The sequence below is a fragment of the Falco rusticolus genome, chromosome 9 (assembly GCF_015220075.1).
Source record: "Falco rusticolus isolate bFalRus1 chromosome 9, bFalRus1.pri, whole genome shotgun sequence".
In the NCBI taxonomy this organism is placed as follows: Eukaryota; Metazoa; Chordata; class Aves; order Falconiformes; family Falconidae; genus Falco; species Falco rusticolus.
The window spans coordinates 51,594,857-51,615,549 of NC_051195.1; the positions used below are offsets into that span (position 1 = coordinate 51,594,857).

Below are 20,693 nucleotides of genomic sequence, written 5' to 3' on the forward strand. Positions count from 1 at the left end.
CCAAGCGGAGGGAGCCCATTGGCTGGCGGCGGCCGCCATGGCGAGGCCGGGGCCGGGGCCGGGGCCGGGGCCGGGGGGGGGACACACCTTCTGGAAGTTTCCATGGTTACCGATCCCGGGGGGCTCAGCTCGCCATTGCGGGGCCGCGGCCGGGGCAGCTCGCGTCCCCGCGACGCCTCCCGCCCCGGCCGCAGCGGCCCTGCCAGCGCCGCCGGGTCCCCCGCGGGAGATACGTGGAGGCAGGGCCCTGCGGCGGCGCCCGCCAGGCGCGGGGTGACAGCAAGGGCGGCCAGCCCCGAGGGGCCGCGGCCTTCCCTGTGCGTGAAGGGGCGCAGGGCCCTGCCAGGGGCTGTCCCTGGCCAGGCGCCTGGGGCTTCGCACCGGCGGGGCCAGCGGGCCTCTCAGGGAAGGTGCCACCGTCTGAACCGGGATCCCCTCATTGAGTCACCGTGCCCTCCCTCCTGTAACTCGCTACACCGTGTTACATCAGCCCCTTGGCTGCGCGGGCTGGGAAGCTCCACAGGAAGGCGAAGGCGCAGTCCGTGAGCCTCCCGGATCACCCCTGCCTTACGTAGGTAGCAGGCCTGGCTGCATCGCTGCTGCCTGTTGGTTTGCACTTCTGCAGGTCACACATGCATCTGTTACCTTCGTGCTAATTTTTAAAATCACATCTTAAAGCAAAAATCAATGCTACAAAACTCCAAATTAAAAATGAACGTTTTGTGTGATGGAAGAGTGGCATATGATGGGAAATTAAAAGTTGCTCGTCCACCTTTATATAACACCAGATCTGAAATCTTAACGAAAACAATTTCAGGTAATCATACTATAAAAAAAGGGGCTGCAAACAAAGTGAGGCACCGCTGTGTTCAGGCAGCATTCTGCAAGTGTAAATGACTTAAATTTTAAGAGTTATCTCTTGTGCTAGTGGGGCCTGGCCCAGCAGCCTGGATTTCTTATGGTTCTTATGGTTATGAAATGAGGCATTGTAAAACACTGTTGTTACTCAAGACCCACCTGGAAATGCCATTTTGGTCTTGATGCTGTTCTTTCTATTTTTAAGTATATTTTGCATCCTTTATATCTGTTCGTGCTTCTCGTTTTAAAAATTGAATTATATCTTCATTCACTTTGATTTTCTCCTTTTAAAAATCCTGAGGTGTCTGGCAAATTATTGAGTTTAGTCCTTCAAAGAGAATTATCTCCTAGTGTACCTCTGTGTCCTGAGAACTATAAATGGCATAAGCATTTTTTTTCTTTTTAGGAAACCTCCTGCAGACAAGGTGGGGGAGCGGTTTCATACTTGTAGGCCCTCAGCTTTTCCTCAGTTCTCCAGCGGGAGTGATGTGGTAAACACAGCCGGTATTCTGTGTTGCAGTTGGGAATACAGCATGACCACTGGCTGTGTGGTACCAGGCATAACAGTTTGCTGGTGCCTTGTGTTTTTGAGCTTGCTGAGCATTTTTTGGTTATATTTCAGTTTGCCGTAGTGGTTTCTGGAATGTTATTTGGATATTAAACGTTCAATTACATAAGACTTTCTCTTTTATCAGAGAAGAGAATTCAGGGCAGTAACTGTGTCAGTTAAGAAAAAGGCACATAGACAATATTTTGGAGAGCGAGAGATACAAAGTGTAAATGTTCGGCTTTTCTTTCCAGTTGCCTGCTGGGAAAAGCTTTGCAGATAACTTGGGAATGAAAATCAAACAGCTGTGGGTGCTCAGGAGGTGTTCCTTTCCCACTCAAATCACTATCAAGCCTGGATATTGTGCCCTTCTTCACAGGGAGCCTGGGAACTCAGCAGTCCTGGAGGGTTTGCAGGACTGGGCACCATTCAGAGCCTCGGCTGAGCACTGCCGTTGCACACAGTGCCTAGGCATCCCTCTTCTCCAAGTGAGCTATGTGGAACCAACCTAGACTGCAAATAGTACTTGTGAGTACTTTCCCCTCAGAGAACAGGCTTCTTAAAACCTCTGTTGGGACAAATTTTCGTGTAATAAATTATGTTCCACTATTGAGTTTTCCCTGGTATTTCTACTGGGTATAAATTTGACTTGTGTGTTGCGAGGAGCAGTTACATGCGCTGGGAGTTGTGGTTTTCGTCTCTATCCCTGTCCCTGCAGATTGTTTTGTTGCAAGGTTGTTGCAGTGACTTTACCATGTTCCGTCAGCCTGAGCCTCTTGTTTTCTCATATGGTTGTACCGGGCCCTGTCATGCGTTGGCGAGAGCTGTTTGTTTTCTGAGAATCTTGAAATGCAGGGCAAAGTGAGAATACTTCTGTGCCTGTATTGCAGTCATCACGGCTGAGGCTGGAGCGATGTCTGTTGCTGTTTATAATGAAGCAATCGCTACGCTCAAGACTGGATTGCTCCGTTCTGAGCAACACTTTCGCACTTGGCATAACTTGTGAACGACTTTGCCTGTGCTTTTTTGAACCACTGTAACAGCCAACGCTGACATATCTTACCTGCTTGTCAATGATGTCCTATAGATATGTAGATGTCCTATAGATACATATAGGAGATGTCCTATAGATACGTAGGTGTCCTACAGATACATGTAGCGACGTCCTATAGATACGTAGATATCCTATAAATACATATAGTGATGTCCTATAGATACGTACCAGCTACCTCAACGCCGGTGCGAGGGGGATTGATTTTTCCACACCCAGCCCGGCTCCTCCACCCCTCTGAATTCTCTCGGCAGAGCTTTTCTCTGAATAGGGATGGGGTGAGGAAGGGGCTGAGGTGCTGTTTAGTAGTGAAGGGGGGTGCTCGGTGCTGGGGTTTGGCTGGAGGGGGGGCTCCAGCGCCTGAAGGGGAGGCACGGGCCAGGGCCGAGGGGAGCGGGGGCCGGCGGTGGAGCGGAGCTCCCCGCGCTCCCGCCCTGGCCCCGGCCAAGGGACTACATGTCCCAGGAGCGCGGTCGCCGTCGCCGCCCGCCGCCTGCGCAGTGCCGCGCCGTGCCGCGCCTGGCTCGGGGCCGCAGCGGGAGCCGGGCGGCGGCGGAGCCGGGGCGCTGGCCGGGTACGGGCAGGCTCGTACCCGCCCCCCCCCGCCCCCCCCCCGCCTCTCCACAGCACCGCTTGGCTTCCCCCCCCTTCGCTGTGTTGCAGGGAGGAGGAGGAAGGCGAGGCCAGGCCACCTCGCAGCCCTCCCGCCGGCCCGGGGCCTGACGAAACCCGTCGGTTTTGCAGGGAATCGAGGGGGCAGCGCTGCGGGACCCTGAACCGTGGGTAGGTGGGCTGTTTCTTCCCGTTTTGCTCCCAGGAGGAAGGTTTGAGCAGGGGGGGAAGGCTGGTGCGCGGGGTATGGCGGGGGGTGTGCGTGTGTGTGTGGACCGAGAGAAGTTGGCCCTAAGATTTTTCCTCCAGTGTTTATCTGTGTCTTTTTTTCCCCGTCAGCCGCCTCCGGCCGGAGCCAGCCCTACCTGCCATGTTAGTGCTGGAGAACCGGTAGTTCTGGAGGTTTGTGGAGGTATTTGAAAAATTGCAGCCCTTGGCTGGGCCCTCCATGCTCGGCCGCCGCCGGACTGGGTGACGGGTTGCTGCCCAAGTGACTCGGCGTCAACGTCGCTGCCATCTCCGTCGTGGCTTTTGCGTTAGGCAGTTCTAAAACTTGTAACTCAGCGAGTATCGTGACTTCCCTTTTTTCTTACTAACAGCCCCTTCACGCTGAAGAACTTGATCGAGCGAGTATCTTTCTTGCAAAGTCATGATACCGTGCTCTGAAGGGAGAGAGCCGTTACGATTAAGCTCTCAAACCGAGCATGTGACGCTACACTCACCGATAGGTAAAATGCTATTTTTGTGGATGGTGCAGTTGACCCACAAGCAGAAGCTGCAATTTAAAGATGATGGAGGGGGGAGAATGGCACAGGCGCTACATGAAAACTGAAATACCGTGCTCTGTAAAAGTAGCAGGATGGTGGTCTTGGGAAGCAGACTTTTAAACTGCTGCTGCTATGGAGGGTTCCAAAATATTTGAGATACTCCACACCAGGGTTTTGGTGTGAGATTTGTCAGGTCCTGGAGGATTTACGCTGTCAGTATGTGCTCTAGCAGCAGTTAGCCTGCATGGTGGCCCGTGGATGGGATGTTTCAGGGTGAGGAAGGGAGCTACTGTCGAGAGAAGGGGCTAGGAACAGGTTGTTTTTGTCAGTTTGAGCAGCTCAGAGTTCTGCACTTCTTCTGACTAGAAGTTTATTAGTGCAACTCCTTACATAAGGGAAACTCCTCTTTCTAGCATCACAAACAATTGGAGTAGATTTTAGCATGGTTATATGCTTTTGTTGATTTTATGCAACACGGTAATACTGTAATGGGTAATTAGTAGCCAGCTGATCCTGTGCATTACTGGTAAGTTCTGTTGAGAGGCATGAGAAATGAGGTGCTCCTTGCACATAGATCTTGCAGGATAGACAGCGTGTTCAACGCTAGTTGTAGAACAGCCACTGGGCAGAAACAAACTTGAGGTATGAGTTTCTTATTAATATTGATTAGATGTTGAACTGTAGCAAATTGAAATGCATTTTGCATGTTGTACACGTGTTTTGAGACGGTGGGTATAAGGTGAGAGTTCATCAGATAAGTGAGGTTGTGGTGAGCTGTCCTACTGAAAAATGGACTTTTTTAGCTCAACTTTGGGAGACAGGCTGTTAGCTCGTATAAAGAAATAAGACTTGTTAGTTATTACTATAAATACTAATGAAGAAGGAGGTACTGCATCTGAGGTGAATTAGCATGAAAGCTATTTGAGCTTGCTTAGGTATTAATTTTCAGTAAGACAGAGTGATTTCAGTTTTGCCTTGCCCTGCCCTGCCTACGTTAGATCTGCCCTAACTTGCTTTGGAAGTCGAGTCTTGCGTAGCGAGACTCAGGAGGAGCAAATAACCCTGAGCAGGAAACGCTGGAGGAGGAAGAAGTGTCTGGTGTACTAGCAGTATTTACTACTTCACTTAGTCTCTTTTTCTGTCAACTGAATTGCAGAAATATTCAACGGAGATGTCACTTGTTTCTGCATGCTGCAATACAAAGCCACATACTTTGTAAGATGGAGTTCAGTACCTAAAGATTGAATATAGTGCTTTCCAGGATTTTCAAGCATAGGAAGCAATCTGTGTCCTGCGTTTGTCAAAGGCATAGATTGTCTGGGGTTCTGAACAAACATGTCATGCTGACAGCAGGGCAAAATACCTTAGATGCTGTCAAGTCCTATGTTGTGGAACATCATGAAGTGAAATTGTTTGGATTGTTGTGCCAAGCTTCTCCTACTGCGTCACAGCTCTCAGTAGGTTAGTAAGTAGTCTTGAAATAACTGACCAAAAATTTGAAATGTTTTCACAGCAAAATGAAATTACTGGGATTGGAAAATAATTTGCACATAGCAGGAGCTGATATCTGTTGTTCCTTCAGCCACAGCAGATTGTTGGATATCTAAATTTCCTAAACTGTCTCCTTTATACAACTACCTACAGACATCTATTATTTCCAGTATGGTGCATGGTAGTCATAAACCAGGTAATTGGGTAATTATGGGCACCTTTTTGTTTACCAGAAACTGATAAGGTAATCTGACAAACAACATTCTGGAATTAGTATCAGTTGAAGCTGCTGCCGCTCACTCTGCTCTAGTGCTGCCTTCTGTGGTGTGTTACCAAATATGTAACTGTGGCTAATTGCTTCTAAAGCTCTTGTCCTGAACACTGGCGCGGAGTGAATGTTGTGTGGTCTGGTCAGAGAATGCAACTGTTGTTCTTTCATACTGATCATGAAGGGAAGAGGTTTTTGGAAAGGGGGGCAGCACATGCTGTGTAGGTGTGTCAGTGGTACAATAGTTTCTTCTTTTAAGACAGCTGCATTAATAGTATCAGTATCTGAAGAAAGTAATAGCACGTGCATCTTGCTTAACTAGGGGGTTTTTGTTTTCTTTACTGTGGTGTAGGTTTTCTTTCGAGCCTGTCTGAAGCCTGCTGAAGTACTGTGTGTATTAAACTACCCGCTTGACATCTCTAGTGTTCTGAAATGTCTGCCAGAAACTTAAGGCGAAGACAAAGTTGCTCGCTATACTTGTGCAACTTCAGAATAATTCATTCGTAAAAACTGCTAAATGAGAGTAAATGAGGTGGTCCTCTTCACAGAGGTATATTTCAGTAGCAGTCACTAGCAATCACATTACTCTAATTTTTATGAAGGATTGTAAAGATGGGGAAACTGCTGATCCCTTTTTCCTGTGCATAGGGTAAAAACTGCTGTCGTGCAGTTGACTTCCTGCAGATCGACAGGAAAATCCTGTGGATTTTTATCATTCTTGACTTAAGTGGTAGTTATTAACCTGCTGTGGTTCAGTTCCAAATCAGTTCTCTTGCTTTCATTAGTTCTGTTGCTTTACAGTAGAGATCAGGTAAGATGGACACATGGGTAGTGGCCAATTGGTAGGATGTTATGAAGTAGTCATGGGACCAGTATATTTAGAAGTGCAGATGCAGGTAATGGTAGTCTTTGGAGCCTTGTTTTGTACAGGGCCTGAAGTTCATGGTGGCAATTAGTTTACAGAAAGTCAGAATGCACAGCACTGTGCAACTTCTCACAGTTACTCGGTGCTTCGGTGTCTCTGTTTAATGGCTGTGATGCTCTGTTGTAAGGAGATGTGTAAATCACTTGTATGTTAGGTGGTAACTTCACTTTCTGAGTATGTGTGAGGCCCATACTGTCTTTGTGGGTGTTTTTTAGGTGGCATTGCAAATGGTACAGTATTGTTTTGCAGTAGTCTGACATTTTCTGCTCTTCTGTTGTTCATTTTGTTTGCTGGACAGGTGGATTATATGCATGCTTATTAGGACTCTGACCTGTATGGGAGTCTTATTTGCTTTCTGAGTATTAACTGATTTTTATATATTTATTTTTTTTTTTTACTTGTCAGTAGCTCCAGAAAAGGTTACCAGCAATTTAATGGCTATTTTGATAATCACAATTTAACAGAAAAAGTATATTGTTTCCGCTTTGTCTCTCTTGCTGACTGGAGTTTGCTCCCACCTGTGGGCGAGGGGAGAAAGAACAGTCTTTCCTCAGAGGCTGAAAGCTGTCAGAGTGCTTAGCTCTTCCCTGATGCTGAAAACATCTTCTCTAGTAACAGAAAAAAAAAAAAAAAAAAAAGTGAAACAGAGAAATCACTTCTAGGTATGTAAGACACCTCAGAAGCTGTTTAATCAGCTTGTCTTACTGTTAAATGTGTTTGTAACGAGTGACACAAAAATAGAAACTTGTTTTGAAATTTGGCAAGGCAAAAGCATAGGGACACAGGCGAAATCAAAAGGCTGTTCATAGGGGGTACCCCATGTGGGTCCTCTATTCCTTCCCAAAACTTGCTTACAAGCAGGAGAGCCGCTTGGACTACCTCTCTGTCCAGAAATGCGGAGCCTGTGGGTGGCCACCTTAAAATGGGAAATGCCAACTAAAACTGTTAAGGCTTGATAAACTACGAGCAACTGTTAAGAACTGCCTTACAGCAGAAAGCATCTGAAAAGACAGAAGATAGTTCTGCACATCTTGTGCATGTGTATTTTTATGGATGCAACTTCTTTTTCTTGCTGGTATCAATAGCTCATAGTCTGATAACTAGCTACTACTGTGTTTGCAGGCAGTGTCAAGTTTAATGCCAGGGTTTTTTTGCAAGCCCTTAAATTCTGGGGCTAAAAATAAATTTGTTGCAAGAAGTTGTTATTTGTTTCTGGAAGAACTTTGGCAGTAATGTCAGTGTTTCTTTTTCTAATCATTTCTCTGAGACTGTCCCAGTTAAAAATGTCTAAATCAGTGTATCCTTCAAGTTCCTTGCTTGATCTCATCTTTGGATGTATGAGCTGTAGCCACTGATTAGAGTGGCTGGATTTTTTTGTTTGGGTTTTGGGTTGGTTTTTTTGAGTGTGTTGTTTTTGGGGTTTTGGGTTTTGTTTTTGAGAGCGCATTAGATACACAGTTGTCTGTATCTGCTAGGAAGGGTCTTTAAACCATCAGGTGTAATAAGACTGCAATATTTCATGCATAAAGACTTGTGACAGCATCTCTTTTCGTCTCTGCTAGGGTTTTGGTTGTGGGGTTAAAACTACAGATGAAAGAACTTACACACACAAGGAGCAGTGATGGCTGTCAGTGCGCCTGGTTATCAGGCTTTCTCCACACACTGAAAAAAACCCAAGCAATGTAAAACCTGTGCCTAATTAGGGAGCTAATCTGTATTCTTCAGAGAAGATCATCTCCTGCTAGGCTGGGCAGTGAACCACAGATCTTTAAAACACTAAAGGGCAGAGCATTAGGCTGGTGTATGGTACATTATTTGTGGTTTCTCAAGGATGGATTAAATGGTTTTGTGAAGCAAGGCTTCTGTAGAGTTGCTGCAGGTTGTGGGAAGTAAGTTTTACATTTAACTGTAGTATGGCTTTGAGGGGTTCATCGCCAGATCCTGTGACAGCTCTGACCTGTGTCCATTACCAATATAACTGACAGACAGCTGTTATAGACAATATCTGGATCAAACCCTTTTTCTTCCCAAATTAACTAGTATGACTGTTAGTTCTGGTGGGGAAGAAGACATAAAGCAGTTTATCATTAATTCCATGGAAACATAATCTGATCTGCATGATTCTGCCCCTTCCCTTGTTACCATTAACACAGTTGATGTGTTTTTTTTCTTCTGTAGAGTTAATTTTTAGATGGATTAGCTCCTTGAACTTGTTTTGAATGGTGTGGTACTCTTGGTTTATCTAACTGGTAACCAAGATGTTTTCTAATTATGAAGTTAGAGCTGATGTTAGATTGAGACATAACAGTAGTTTGTGTAGATTTTCGTTCCTGATGTGCTATGAAAGCCCACAGTTGTTTCAGTTTTTCTGTCTTTAAAACAATATTTTTTGATCATAGTCCAAAGAAATATTCTTCTGAATTGAAATATTTGAGGATTTTTTTTCTGAATGAATTCTACTGTTGAGCAAAGTCTTCAGCTATATTTCCAACTTCTGCCTTATCTGGGTGTTGATAAGTCTTGATTTTATAATATCTTTTAAAATCGGTAATATTATTATTTTTATTTTTTTTAGCAGAAAAGACCAATATTGGGAGCTTGGTGTTTTTTATGCACAGGTTAGAGAGGGCATTTGTTTTAACAGGCCAGAGATAACTGTACTTGGATAGGGCTGTGTTATGTGGACATGCTTTCAGGCAAAGTATTAAGTACAGAAATCTTTTTGCCAATTCACAAGACAGTGAGTTGGAATGGGACTCCTCTTCATCTCCCTGAGCTGGTCACCTAAGCTGTAGCCAGGGCCACATCTCTCCAAGTAATAGCCAGTTTCTTACCTTGTGTATTGGAGGCATGGTGCAGGAGTTTTGTAGCGCTGTACTGTATTACTATTTCAGTTCATGAGTGTGAGTTGAAAATACCATTTGCAGGTGTCCCTGATGTGCTGACAGAACAAGGGGTTAATGAAGTTGGTAATTAGGAAACTTTGCGTTAAGAAAGAGTGGCTCAGTCATTAAGTGGGTGGGCTGTGGATTTGAGAGAAGGTATTACTATGCTGACATGGAAGGGGCATCAGCAGTATTTGCTGCTAAGTGTGAGTTTATGACCTGCTTATTGCTTCATTGGGGCTGGCAGAACTTATTCCCTACCTGTTGAAATTCACCAGTTTCTTTTTCTTTCTTCTTTTTAGTGAGTACTGTGTAACCCACTCGCTGCCCAAGATGGTGAAGCTAGATATACACACGCTGGCTCATCACCTCAAGCAGGAACGGCTGTATGTAAACTCAGAAAAGCAACTTATTCAAAGGCTCAATGCAGATGTATTGAAGACAGCTGAAAAGCTGTACCGCACGGCATGGATTTCCAAGCAGCAAAGGATTAACTTGGACAGACTTATCATAACAAGGTGACTTGGGAGGGTGGGGTGGTACTGGGAAGAACAAGCTCCTAAACCTCTGTGAATTGCAGCAAATCCATCAGATTTTTTACACTTAGTATCTGAAGTCCTTTGCTGTACTAATCATAAAAATAGTAAGGTTTTAAAGCAAATCTCAACTAGGGGATCTGACTCACCTGAAAGTTATTTGTTGGCTGTTTAAGCTACCTTTTTTTTTTCATATATGTGTTTGGCTTCTGTTTGTCATTTATGGGAACAAACTCTTCTTATTCCTGAATTTGCAAATCATTTTTATTAACTGTATGTAAAGACTTTTTTCCTTGGTGGTAGTCTTGTTAATAGATTGACCATGTAACATCTTTTATGAAGTTTGCTTGAGATTTACTTAAAACTGTTTCAATGTTTTTCTTTGAAGTGCTGAAGCTTCTCCTGCTGAATGTTGCCAGCATGCTAAAATCTTGGAGGACACGCAGTTTGTGGACGGATATAAGCAGTTGGGATTTCAGGAGACTGCTTATGGAGAATTCCTAAACAGATTGAGAGAGAACCCTAGGCTTATTGCATCCTGTCTGGTTGCTGGAGAGAAGCTCAACCAGGACAACACTCAGAGCGTCATTCACACGGTCTTCACCTCCATTTATGGCAACTGCATCATGCAGGAGGATGAGAGCTACCTCCTCCAGGTCCTCCGGTACTTGATTGAATTTGAACTCAAGGAAAGTGACAACCCTAGGCGGCTGTTGAGACGAGGCACCTGTGCGTTCAGCATCTTATTCAAACTCTTCTCTGAAGGACTCTTTTCTGCAAAACTTTTTCTTACTGCAACTTTACATGAGCCAATCATGCAGCTTCTGGTCGAAGATGAAGACCACTTGGAAACTGATCCAAACAAATTAATTGAGAGATTCTCCCCAGTACAACAGGAAAAGTTGTTTGGAGAAAAAGGCACAGAAAAGTTCAAGCAAAGAGTCCAAGAGATGGTTGACTCTAATGAGGCCAAGCTGGTGACCTTGGTGAACAAATTCATTGGCTATCTCAAACAAAACACGTACTGTTTTCCTCACAGCTTGAGATGGATTGTGTCACAAATGTACAAAACGCTGTCGTGTGTAGACAGGCTGGAGGTTGGGGAGGTCAGAGCAATGTGCACAGATCTTCTTCTAGCGTGTTTCATCTGTCCTGCAATTGTTAACCCAGAACAGTATGGGATAATTTCTGATGCTCCTATAAATGAGGTGGCAAGATTTAATCTGATGCAGGTATGACTCACTTTAAAGTAGTCTTACAAGAAATGTTCTTGACCTTTTTTTTCCACTTTCTAGTGGATGTTACTACAGTAAAGGTACTGTCCCTCTTACCTAACGGTGAATGCTAACAAAATATTTGTGTTAATCGTTGTTGAAAAAGCATGCTCTAAAGTTTGTTTGCTTAAAATATTGGCTTAAAAATTGATAGCGCATATTCCTTTATCTCTTAGAGGAGTTGCGAATGTATTTTAAAAGCTATTATAAGGGATGGAAACTGAAGTCTAAAAGTGATTGTAAGATGAATTCTGGAATGTGTGAAAAGGAATGTGCTGTTCTCGCTTGTGTTAAATATTATGTCAGGTGTTGCACAAAATAATGAAATATTTTGCTGAAAGAACCTTGTTGCCTGGCAGTAATGACCAGTGTTTCTGGTGGGTGGCTATCTGCCCTTTCATTAAACCTTAGAGTATTCCCCAGTCCTCATGGCAAATTTTTGTCTTTGTGCAAGTACTTGGGCAATTTAATGACAGTATGTAGACGTGTAGTCTGAAGGTATTAAGCAACACCTGTCTGAGAATATTCCCCGCACAAGTAACAAAGCCTACTTTTTAATGTTGTCTATAAACTGGACAGTGAGGACAGTGAGTGTTTCTCACAGTATAATCATTCTAGTGACTTTTACTGACTAGACTGTTACTTGCCAGTGTTTTTCCGAAATACGTTAGCAATCCTCTCCTGTATCACTGCCTGCATGTTGTAGCAGAGCTTGCAGATGGTGACTCTTTAAAACTGAAAGTTGTTGTGCAGTTGAAGATTAATAAGGATTATATACTCTGAAAAAAGGGTTAACCCTTTCACTATTTTTTTTCCTCCAGCATATTCTTAGTAAAATACATACAGCCTTTAAAAGTCTCTGAGTTTAAGATGACCTAGATTCAACTCAATTCTGGTGTATTGTAAAAACAAAACACACTTTGTTCCTGGGAAGGGGGGAGGTATGTATGCTCATAGCATATTGGGTGTGCAGATTTTCTTGTTAAATGCAATGACTCCTTTTTTTGATAAAGTTTCTTGCATTTTTTTCTGCCCTGAAAGCAAGTACAAGACTCTGTCCACTCAATCAAAAGTATTTATTGGAGTATTAATTAGGAAAAGAATAAGAACCGAGGAGTTTTTTTAACTATTTTTTTTTTATAATCAGGTCTATCATGATGTTGGTTTGAAATGCTTATTCTTCATACTTCTTTTTCATTTCAGGTTGGGAGACTTCTGCAGCAATTGGCAATGACAGGTTCTGAAGAGGGAGATCCACGCATGAAGAGCAACCTTGCTAAATTTGACAAGGTAAGAATCCAGGCTAAAAAAAGCTATGGCTCCTGTGTGTACTTCATTCTTTTGCACGCTCTTTTTTTCAGACATTGCAAAGGACTTACTAAGTGTTTAACTTCCAAGTTATATGTACTGAAAAGCAGATTAAATCCTGCACAAAGCTGGGAACAGAATCTTAAGTACTAGAATTAAGGGTCAGGGATTCTTGCTTCCACCCTTACATAACACTTCCTAAAAGAAAATTACAAAAAAGAAATTGAAGGAAGTTACCTTTTAAACTGAAATGCTGAATTACCATCTCTGTTTTTTTCCGCTGAACCTAAAGAAAACACTTTGATCTGAAGACAACTTTTGTATGAAATCTGGTTTAACACCAGGTAATTTGTTAGTACAAGTAACTTGTTTTCCTTTTTTGCGTAGTTTTGCTTTTTTTGTTCAGCTTTTCCTTTGTTAGTATGAATAGTCCATAGCAATACTGAAATCAGCTTCATCAGAGGAACAGTGAAGCTAATGATCTGTGATGTATTATCTTATGTTTAAAAACCTGCTGATTTGCTTGTGTAACTTCCAGGTTTCTGATGATTATAATTGTTACACAGTCATCATACAAAGTTACATGTTTATTATATAAGTAACATTAAATCAGGTTAGAAAGTGGTATTGTGTGTTGCTTCCCTGTTTCACTTTTAGTCTGCACTCACCAGATTCTTCAGGAAGGGGCAGTGTAATTGCCATAAAACACTTTCATTTTTTTAAAAATTGTAAGGCAGCACTTCTGCATTCAAAAGTGTTACTTACTTAAAAGGAACAAAGGAAACACTAAAACTAACTGCATGCTTTCCTTGCTTACTCTTCAGTGATTTTAATGATACATGGTATTTTATCTTAAGATTTTAAAAGTAGGAAGCAAAACTGATATTGTTATGTAAGCTACTTAACTCTTGTTGTAACTTCTAGTAGATGGTCTGTCATTCAAAAACTGTTTATTCTCTTTGCAGAGCTGTGTTGCTGCTTTCCTGGACGTAGTTATTGATGGGCGTGCAGTTGAAACTCCTCCAATGTCTTCTGTTAACCTGCTGGAGGGATTGAGTAGAACAGTGGTTTACATGACATACAGCCAGCTAACTACTCTGGTAATATCATGAGGTCTTAAAAAGAAGTAGTATAAACTTGACGCCATATGTTTACAGATAGGGTAAACACAGCTGATAGTTTACCCTGCCATTCTTACCAACACTAATTGTACATTTTTAGGTTGGCTTTATGCGGAATGTAATGTCAAGTGATCAACTTAAGGAAGATCGGATGGCTTTGGAAAACTTGCTGGCAAACTTACCCCAGAACAAACCAGGGAAAAGCAGCAGCCTTGAAATGACTCCATATAATACCCCACAACTTTCTCCTGCAACTACTCCAGCTAACAAAAAAAATCGATTACCAATAGGTAAGGAGAGCAAGCAGACTTCTTGCATGATTTCTGATACCTTGGTAGATTTTCTGTGCTGTTATTTCAGTCGTCTCTTGGGGCTATTCTTGGACTACACCTTCAGTTCCTACTTTTTCTCTGTAGGTGGTGAAGGATTTTCTTTTGCATAGAAAGCCAGGTAACTTCCTTACTTTCTGATGCAAGTATGGTGAGCTTCATCACTCTCTGTTGAACTTGAGAAAAATGCTGGAGTGTTTGGTAGCCATGTTACATGCAGTGGTGATGAAGGGAAAATTTGAAGATGGGAAGCAGATCAAGGAGGGAAGATTGTTTAGAAAAGTGGTAAGATAGAAGTGATGACATTTAATTAGTGGGATAGAGTAAGTTTTAAATTGTTGTGTCTTGGAAGAGAGCAAATGCGGAAGAGGATGAAAAAGGAAGAGCAGAACTTTTAGAATATGTGCTGAGAAGAAGAGCTTTCTTCTTTCTCCATTACTTGCCCAGTCTAATTCCAATTGTTAGTATATCGTACTGCAATTTGATGTTGTTTGCAGTTTTGTCCTTTTTTTGAAGAGGATTTCCAGGTCTTGAACTTGTCCATTTCAATAATATTTTTTTTTAAAATAGGAAGTGTGGTACACTCCTTTGGCGTATGTTTACATGAATGTGACCACACGGGATATTTTTGTTTGTTTGAGAGATTTGGTGTTAGTGTGCAACAGGGTGAAAATATGTAGAGCTCACTAAGTGGCAAAAACCCCCACGAAACTAACCCCAAACCAAACCTGTCCCATGTTGTTTTAACTCTGCTTCTGAATGGTTCTGGTCTTATGCCTATGAAGTAGTGGCACAACAGCATTTATTTTATGATACAAAGTAGGTTTTGCTCAAATTTTTTATTTCTTTTGTTTCATTTTAATGCTTTCGAAATCCAGGACAGCAATTGGCAGCCATTACTGCCTGGGATACTTCTGCAACCAATCTTTCAGCTCATATAACTCTAGTAACCCCTTTTGGTGGGTAATGCCCTCTTTCCATTCTTCTCTGTGAAATGTGTAACACATGACTTAAGCATGCCTTTGGTTTACTTTGGCAATCAGGGGAATATGAGGCTACCTGAAAAGACTAACAAAGGGTTGCAAAATCATCAGAGTAAACCACCTGATGTTGAATTGTGTGTCTGGGGTTTGAGACATCTGTTAGAATAAGATTTTCCTGCTTTTTAGGAGAAAAAAAAATTCTAAACAAATTAAGAGTTTTAAACCACAGAAACCTAGACTTTTTTAATCGGTAACAAACCTCTTAATTTTCTCATATATTTTATTAAAGGTCTTTCTGTGATTGGAGTACACTGAACTTGTGTATGCACACAGGACATAGTATACCTTGTTTCTCTAAACTTTTAATGTTGAAAGTTTGCTTTTTCACAGTGTAGTACTCAAATTTAAACAGCAGTTCCATCTGTCAATGTTCAATATGTCTGCATTTTGTAAGTTTATTTAGTATGCACATTCCTAATTCAAAAATTGCAGTTCTGTATTTGCATTGTATTATCTTTTTTTCCTCCTTAAACAAGGAAAAGCTTTCTAATGTTGGTATTTCAAAATATTTTCTTAGCAACTCGCAGCAGAAGTAGATCAAATATTCTAATGGATCAGCACGGAGATCATGAAGGATCCTCCCAGGAGACTATCCCAGAAGTTCAGCCAGAAGAAGTGCTGGTGATTTCTTTGGGAACAGGTCCACAGATTACTCCAGGAATGATGTCAGAAAATGAGGTATGCAGAAATTTTGAAAAGTACAGATATTTTGAAAAGTACAGCTTCTGTGTCCTCTAATAACAGAACAATGAATTTGTGACGCTAAGTTTTGGTAATAAATCTAGCACGGGAATGAAAATCCTTGCCTTATTTTACTGAACTTGAGGCTTGTAACTTTCAAATTTTGTTTTGTTAGATTTTTTTTTTCCTCACTTTGTATGTCGGCAAGGTGTGAAAAGCAGTATATTAAGACAGGAAAAATGAACCTGGCAGATTTATGAAGAGGCTTTGTCATCTAGCATGCCTCAGAGCAAACCTGGGCTGTTGTTTCTGAGCCTGAAGAAGCTGACTCAATTATCTCTCTGCATATTTTGTCCTTTGGATCAAGTGGTGCAGGTGAATGACAGAACTGGAACACTGATCCCGATGTTTTTGGCAGCTCAGACTTGAAACGCACAGGCCCAGCCTCTTGTGAGGGTGGAGCTGTGGTCACGTTGCCGTGAATGTTTTCAGACTTAGTTGCTTAGGGTAAGGCAGCCTCTTCTTTCACCAGCTGTAGCACAGCTTCTGCTTTCATCTTTGGTGCCTTGCCTGATAGTTTGGATTATCTCCTTTTGCAGCCTCGTAATGATCAGTTTCCATGTTATATTAGTCTGCTGGGGTGAAGAGAGAGCTGGTGGCTCCATTATTATCAGGACTTGCCTTATGTTCACGTCTTGGTTACATTTTCTCCAGCCTCTAACTTTGGACATAGCTGTCTTTTTTCAAGTGGAGTGCTAGATATTTGATTGTGCCATTAACTTCTAGTGAAAGCAGTGCAAAAAATGTGTCCAGTGTTTTGTTGGCTATTTAATTATACGAAAAATAGACTATTTTAAGGAAGACTTGTTTCTTTCTCCTGCTCCCCAGGTCTTAAATATGCAGCTTGCAGATGGTGGGCAAGGAGATGTCCCTGTTGATGAAAACAAACTCCATGGTAAACCTGATAAAACCTTGCGCTTTTCCCTCTGCAGTGATAATCTGGAAGGAATATCTGAAGGTGAAGGGCTACTTAAGTCTTGAAGAAGTTTTGTGCTTCCCCCCCTCCTTTTTTTCCCCCTTTTATAAAAGGAACTTCTGTTAAATACAGCATGTCATCTTTGGCATTTTGGAGACTGTGCTGTTTTACCCTGAGAGCCTGTCTTTCCTCTTAGCCATTCAAAGAAAAAAGCCTGGAGCTAAATTTTGACCTGCAAAGGCCTAACTGAGTCTGAGAATTAGGAGTGAAAAACCTAAGTGTATTTAGAAAGACAGAGGGATTTTATTTTATTTTTTTAAAACTTTTTTTAAAACTTATGTGCAGCACTAATTACTAAGATAATCTAACATAACTGTAAACTTCGACTTCTCAGACTTATTTTTCATCGTGTTTTAATAAGCTATTACATATCTCAGAATAATTCCTGACTCTGGACAACTCCTTTATATGAACCTCAGACACAACAAAGCACAGGTTCATGTGTGGTATCGGAGAGATTTGTACAGATCGCTCAGCATGCATTATTTTGTATAACTTCCATAACTTAGTTTTTGCTCACGCTCTCCTCAAAATAAGAAAACAAATTAATAGACAAGTAAACAAATTACTGGCAAAGACTTTATTGATGTTTTAGTTACATTAAAATATGGTAATGGTGGAATTCCAGTCATTTCTGGTAATGTATTTGTAGATTATTATAATTAGTATAGTACTGTTAAACATGAGAAGAGCAATTCACAGTGCAGGTTAAGTATCTGCAGAATAGGGATCACGAATAGAGAAAATACGCATTAGCTCATCAATTAGTATTTTATATTGGAACTGCTACTTTGTTTCTTTTCATCTTTCTGATAATTGTGTCCTGTGTTGTTAATGCTTTTTATTTAGGAACTATTATTCAAATCAGATTTACAGTAAAATCTGTTTTCACAGGTCCTTCAAATCGCTCCAACTCTGTGTCATCTTTGGATTTAGAAGGGGAGTCTGTGTCAGAGCTTGGCGCAGGCCCCTCTGGGAGCAATGGTGTTGAAGCTCTGCAACTGTTAGAGCACGAACAAGGCAGGTGCAAATTCTCTGATACAAGTGCCTGAGGTGCTGTAGATGATAAACCTGAAGTCCTGTGGAAAAAAGTTGAAAAATTGACTAGTTCAGAAAAAAATAAGTAAAAGTTTTCCTTGTGCAACCACTCTTGCATTTATTTATGGTTTTGGTTTGTTGTTTGGATCTTTTTTTTCCCAAAAAATATTTCTTGTACAATTCAGTTGTTAGGAAAGAAATCACATGGGATTTTGAGGCTTAAGTCCTTTATAGGAAACTGCTCATAATGTTTTGCTTGATACCAAGTTTTTTCCTTCAGGGAATAGGGTGGTCTGGATTAGAGTAGTCTTAAAGCATCTGGGTATCTTCCTGTTTAATATATATTTGTCAAATGCTGGAACAGGTTGCCCAAAGATGTGGTGTTGCCAGCCTGCAGATATTCAAAGCATGAGTGGGCATGACCATGAGCAACCTGCTATCATCGACCCTGTTCTGTGCAGGGGGTTTGGGCTTGAATGATCTCTGGAGGCCTCAGCTTTTCTCTGATAAGTTCTTACAGGAGTTGTATGATTTTCTCAATAGTGAGCTAAGTTTTCTTCATTTTGTCTGTCAATTTGGTTGATAGGTCACCATGTGTATTTTAAGATTTTACTTCTTATGTCTCAAATACGCTTAAAAACTGTTTTAAGGCACATCTCTTGAATAGTGTACTGGTGCTTTACGGGCCTTACTTGAAAACACTCTTATCTGACAGAATTAGGGGGTTGTTTTGTTTGTTTGGGTTTTTTCCCCTGTAATGTACTCTTACAGATTTTCAATCCAAAGTAATTGGAGAAGCCCTTCAAAAAATTGAGAATTTTTTTATTTTTATATAGCCACAACTCAGGATAATCTTGATGACAAGCTCCGTAAATTTGAAATCCGTGATATGATGGGCTTGACTGATGACAGAGATATATCAGAAACTGTGAGTGAAACTTGGAGTACAGATGTCTTGGGAAGTGACTTTGATCCAAATATCGATGAAGATCGTTTGCAAGAAATAGCAGGTAACTCGGTGGTACATCTGGTATGTTAAAATGCTTCACGCTTGCATTAAAATAATGAGGCCGCAGAGCCCTCCTGTCTCTAAATGTTTTTTCATTGATTAAACTGGAACTTTTCTGTAGGAGGATTTTGTGTGCATGACCTGGATTGTATTTAGTTGCTCATTTCTATCTTTTCAACATTGCCTTTCATGATTGCTTTATTAAGGACGCTTCAAATGTGATCATATTTTTCAGGAAGCCTATATCTAGCTATATGCCTCGGCTTTACTTTTGCAGGTGCAGCTGCAGAGAACATGCTAGGCAGCTTGCTGTGTTTACCAGGTTCAGGATCCGTGTTGCTTGATCCCTGCACAGGTTCAACCATATCAGAAACCACAAGTGAGGCATGGAGTGTGGAAGTATTGCCAAGTGATTCAGGTCAGAATTGTGCAGGTTTTGCTTATTTCTTTAGCGTGAAACAAGACTCTTCCAGAGGCATATAATGCAAAACCACAGCCTCTTCCTTTCTTTCTTTGAGAAATTATTTTCTTAGGGTTAAGTTAGTGTTTGTGAATACTTCCAATATTAAAAGGACAAACTGTTCTGAAGCAGAGAGAAGTTGCGAGAGACATACTGTTACTTGAGAAATTCTTAAGTGCCAAAAAGGGAGAGAAGGGATTGCAAAGCAGACTTCTGTTTGCTTTCCTTCCCTGTGATACTAAGTAGGGCTATCTAGGAGCACAGTTTACTTTGGTTAGTGAAGATTTGACTGGATACTGTTGCATTTAAGAAATACAGTACTTAAAAAAGTAAAAACTTCTTAGAATGCTTGAGCAGATAGAGCATTGCTACCTGTGCAGAGTCCTGCATTCTGTATAAAAGAATATAAGAAAAATCTTGCTGAAGTGTTTGAGTTAGCTTAGAACTTAATGCACTGAATCAACACATGCCCCACTTCCTTCTGTATGTGAATATTAAGGGAGCGTGGCATTGAGTAATGATACTTTTTCTCTCTACTCTCTATTGTCTCCCTTTTGTAGAGGCCCCAGACTTAAAACAGGAGGAAAGACTACAAGAACTGGAAAGCTGTTCTGGGCTGGGTAGCACATCTGATGACACAGATGTAAGGGAGGTCAGTTCTCGACCCAGTACACCAGGCCTCAGCGTTGTATCAGGTGTGTTTAATTGTCTCTGAAAAGTCTCTGCTCTATTAGAACATGATCAACATCTGCTTTGCTGCACTTGCTGTAGTTACACATCGTTCCACTCATATAATAACTTTCTGCACTTGTTCTGGAATTTTTAAAGCAGTAATACTTTGTTCATCTTACAGAAAAAATAAAAAAGGTGGCAGAGCGTTGAATACTCCATGCTGCAGTAGCAATTGTTAGCAGTGGAGTACTGATTTGGAAGAAACTCCTAACATTCAGTTTTATTATCACAACTTTTTTTTTAAGCAAAGCAGCATATATCTACTTTAGGTTGTAGTTTTCTGCAAAGTATTTAACAGAGTGGAGTGTCTTTCTGATGCCCATTGTTAAAGCGTATTATGACTACGTTAAAACAGTCGAAGATGTAGAGCAGAAATGTTATTTTAGGAGTATATAAATTCGTAATGTCTCTAGGTGCTACTGTGAGTTAAGACTAGATTCTTACAGTGTTCACCAAATGTTTTAACAGCTTCAGCATTTTGCTTCCTTTTTCTCTGAAAGACTATTACAGATGCTTCTTTTGTTGTGTGTAAGGTATTAGTGCAACATCTGAAGATATTCCTAATAAGATTGAGGATCTGAGGTCCGAATGTAGCTCTGACTTTGGGGGAAAAGATTCTGTGACAAGTCCTGACATGGATGAAACGGCCCACGGTAAGTAAATTACCTGTGAATGAGAATTAGAATCTCTGATAACTGAAGTTTCACAAATGACATTTGTAG

At 41.5% G+C, this 20,693-nt stretch overlaps 1 protein-coding gene and 1 long non-coding RNA gene across 10 annotated transcripts in view; both read left to right on the forward strand.

Annotated features, from left to right (window-relative positions):
* The first annotated feature begins 96 nt into the window (after nt 1–96).
* On the forward strand, nt 97–2,018 carry LOC119153093. Of its 2 annotated transcripts, XR_005106034.1 has the most exons (3): nt 97–571; nt 1,265–1,349; nt 1,660–2,018. It is a non-coding gene; the product is annotated as an uncharacterized LOC119153093 (long non-coding RNA). The 2 variants fall into 2 exon arrangements; XR_005106033.1 differs by lacking the exon at nt 1,265–1,349.
* Nucleotides 2,019–3,042: 1,024 nt separating this feature from the next.
* Nucleotides 3,043–20,693, forward strand: part of GAPVD1 (GTPase activating protein and VPS9 domains 1) — a 31,707-nt gene continuing 14,056 nt past the window's right edge. The window contains exons 1-16 of one of the 8 annotated variants that reach the window (XM_037399391.1): nt 3,043–3,239; nt 3,408–3,480; nt 3,668–3,796; nt 9,707–9,922; nt 10,329–11,172; nt 12,418–12,504; nt 13,488–13,622; nt 13,744–13,933; nt 14,851–14,931; nt 15,533–15,693; nt 16,585–16,714; nt 17,627–17,752; nt 18,607–18,780; nt 19,057–19,197; nt 19,800–19,934; nt 20,505–20,624. In XM_037399391.1, coding sequence (XP_037255288.1) covers nt 9,738–9,922; nt 10,329–11,172; nt 12,418–12,504; nt 13,488–13,622; nt 13,744–13,933; nt 14,851–14,931; nt 15,533–15,693; nt 16,585–16,714; nt 17,627–17,752; nt 18,607–18,780; nt 19,057–19,197; nt 19,800–19,934; nt 20,505–20,624 — 2,509 coding nt within the window. In that variant the 5' untranslated portion in view covers nt 3,043–3,239; nt 3,408–3,480; nt 3,668–3,796; nt 9,707–9,737. Of the gene's footprint in view, nt 3,281–3,407; nt 3,481–3,667; nt 3,797–5,809; nt 6,145–9,706; nt 9,923–10,328; nt 11,173–12,417; nt 12,505–13,487; nt 13,623–13,743; nt 13,934–14,850; nt 14,932–15,532; nt 15,694–16,584; nt 16,715–17,626; nt 17,753–18,606; nt 18,781–19,056; nt 19,198–19,799; nt 19,935–20,504; nt 20,625–20,693 lie in introns of those variants that run through there. The other 7 variants (XM_037399393.1, XM_037399392.1, XM_037399390.1 and 4 more) reach the window with 7 other exon arrangements.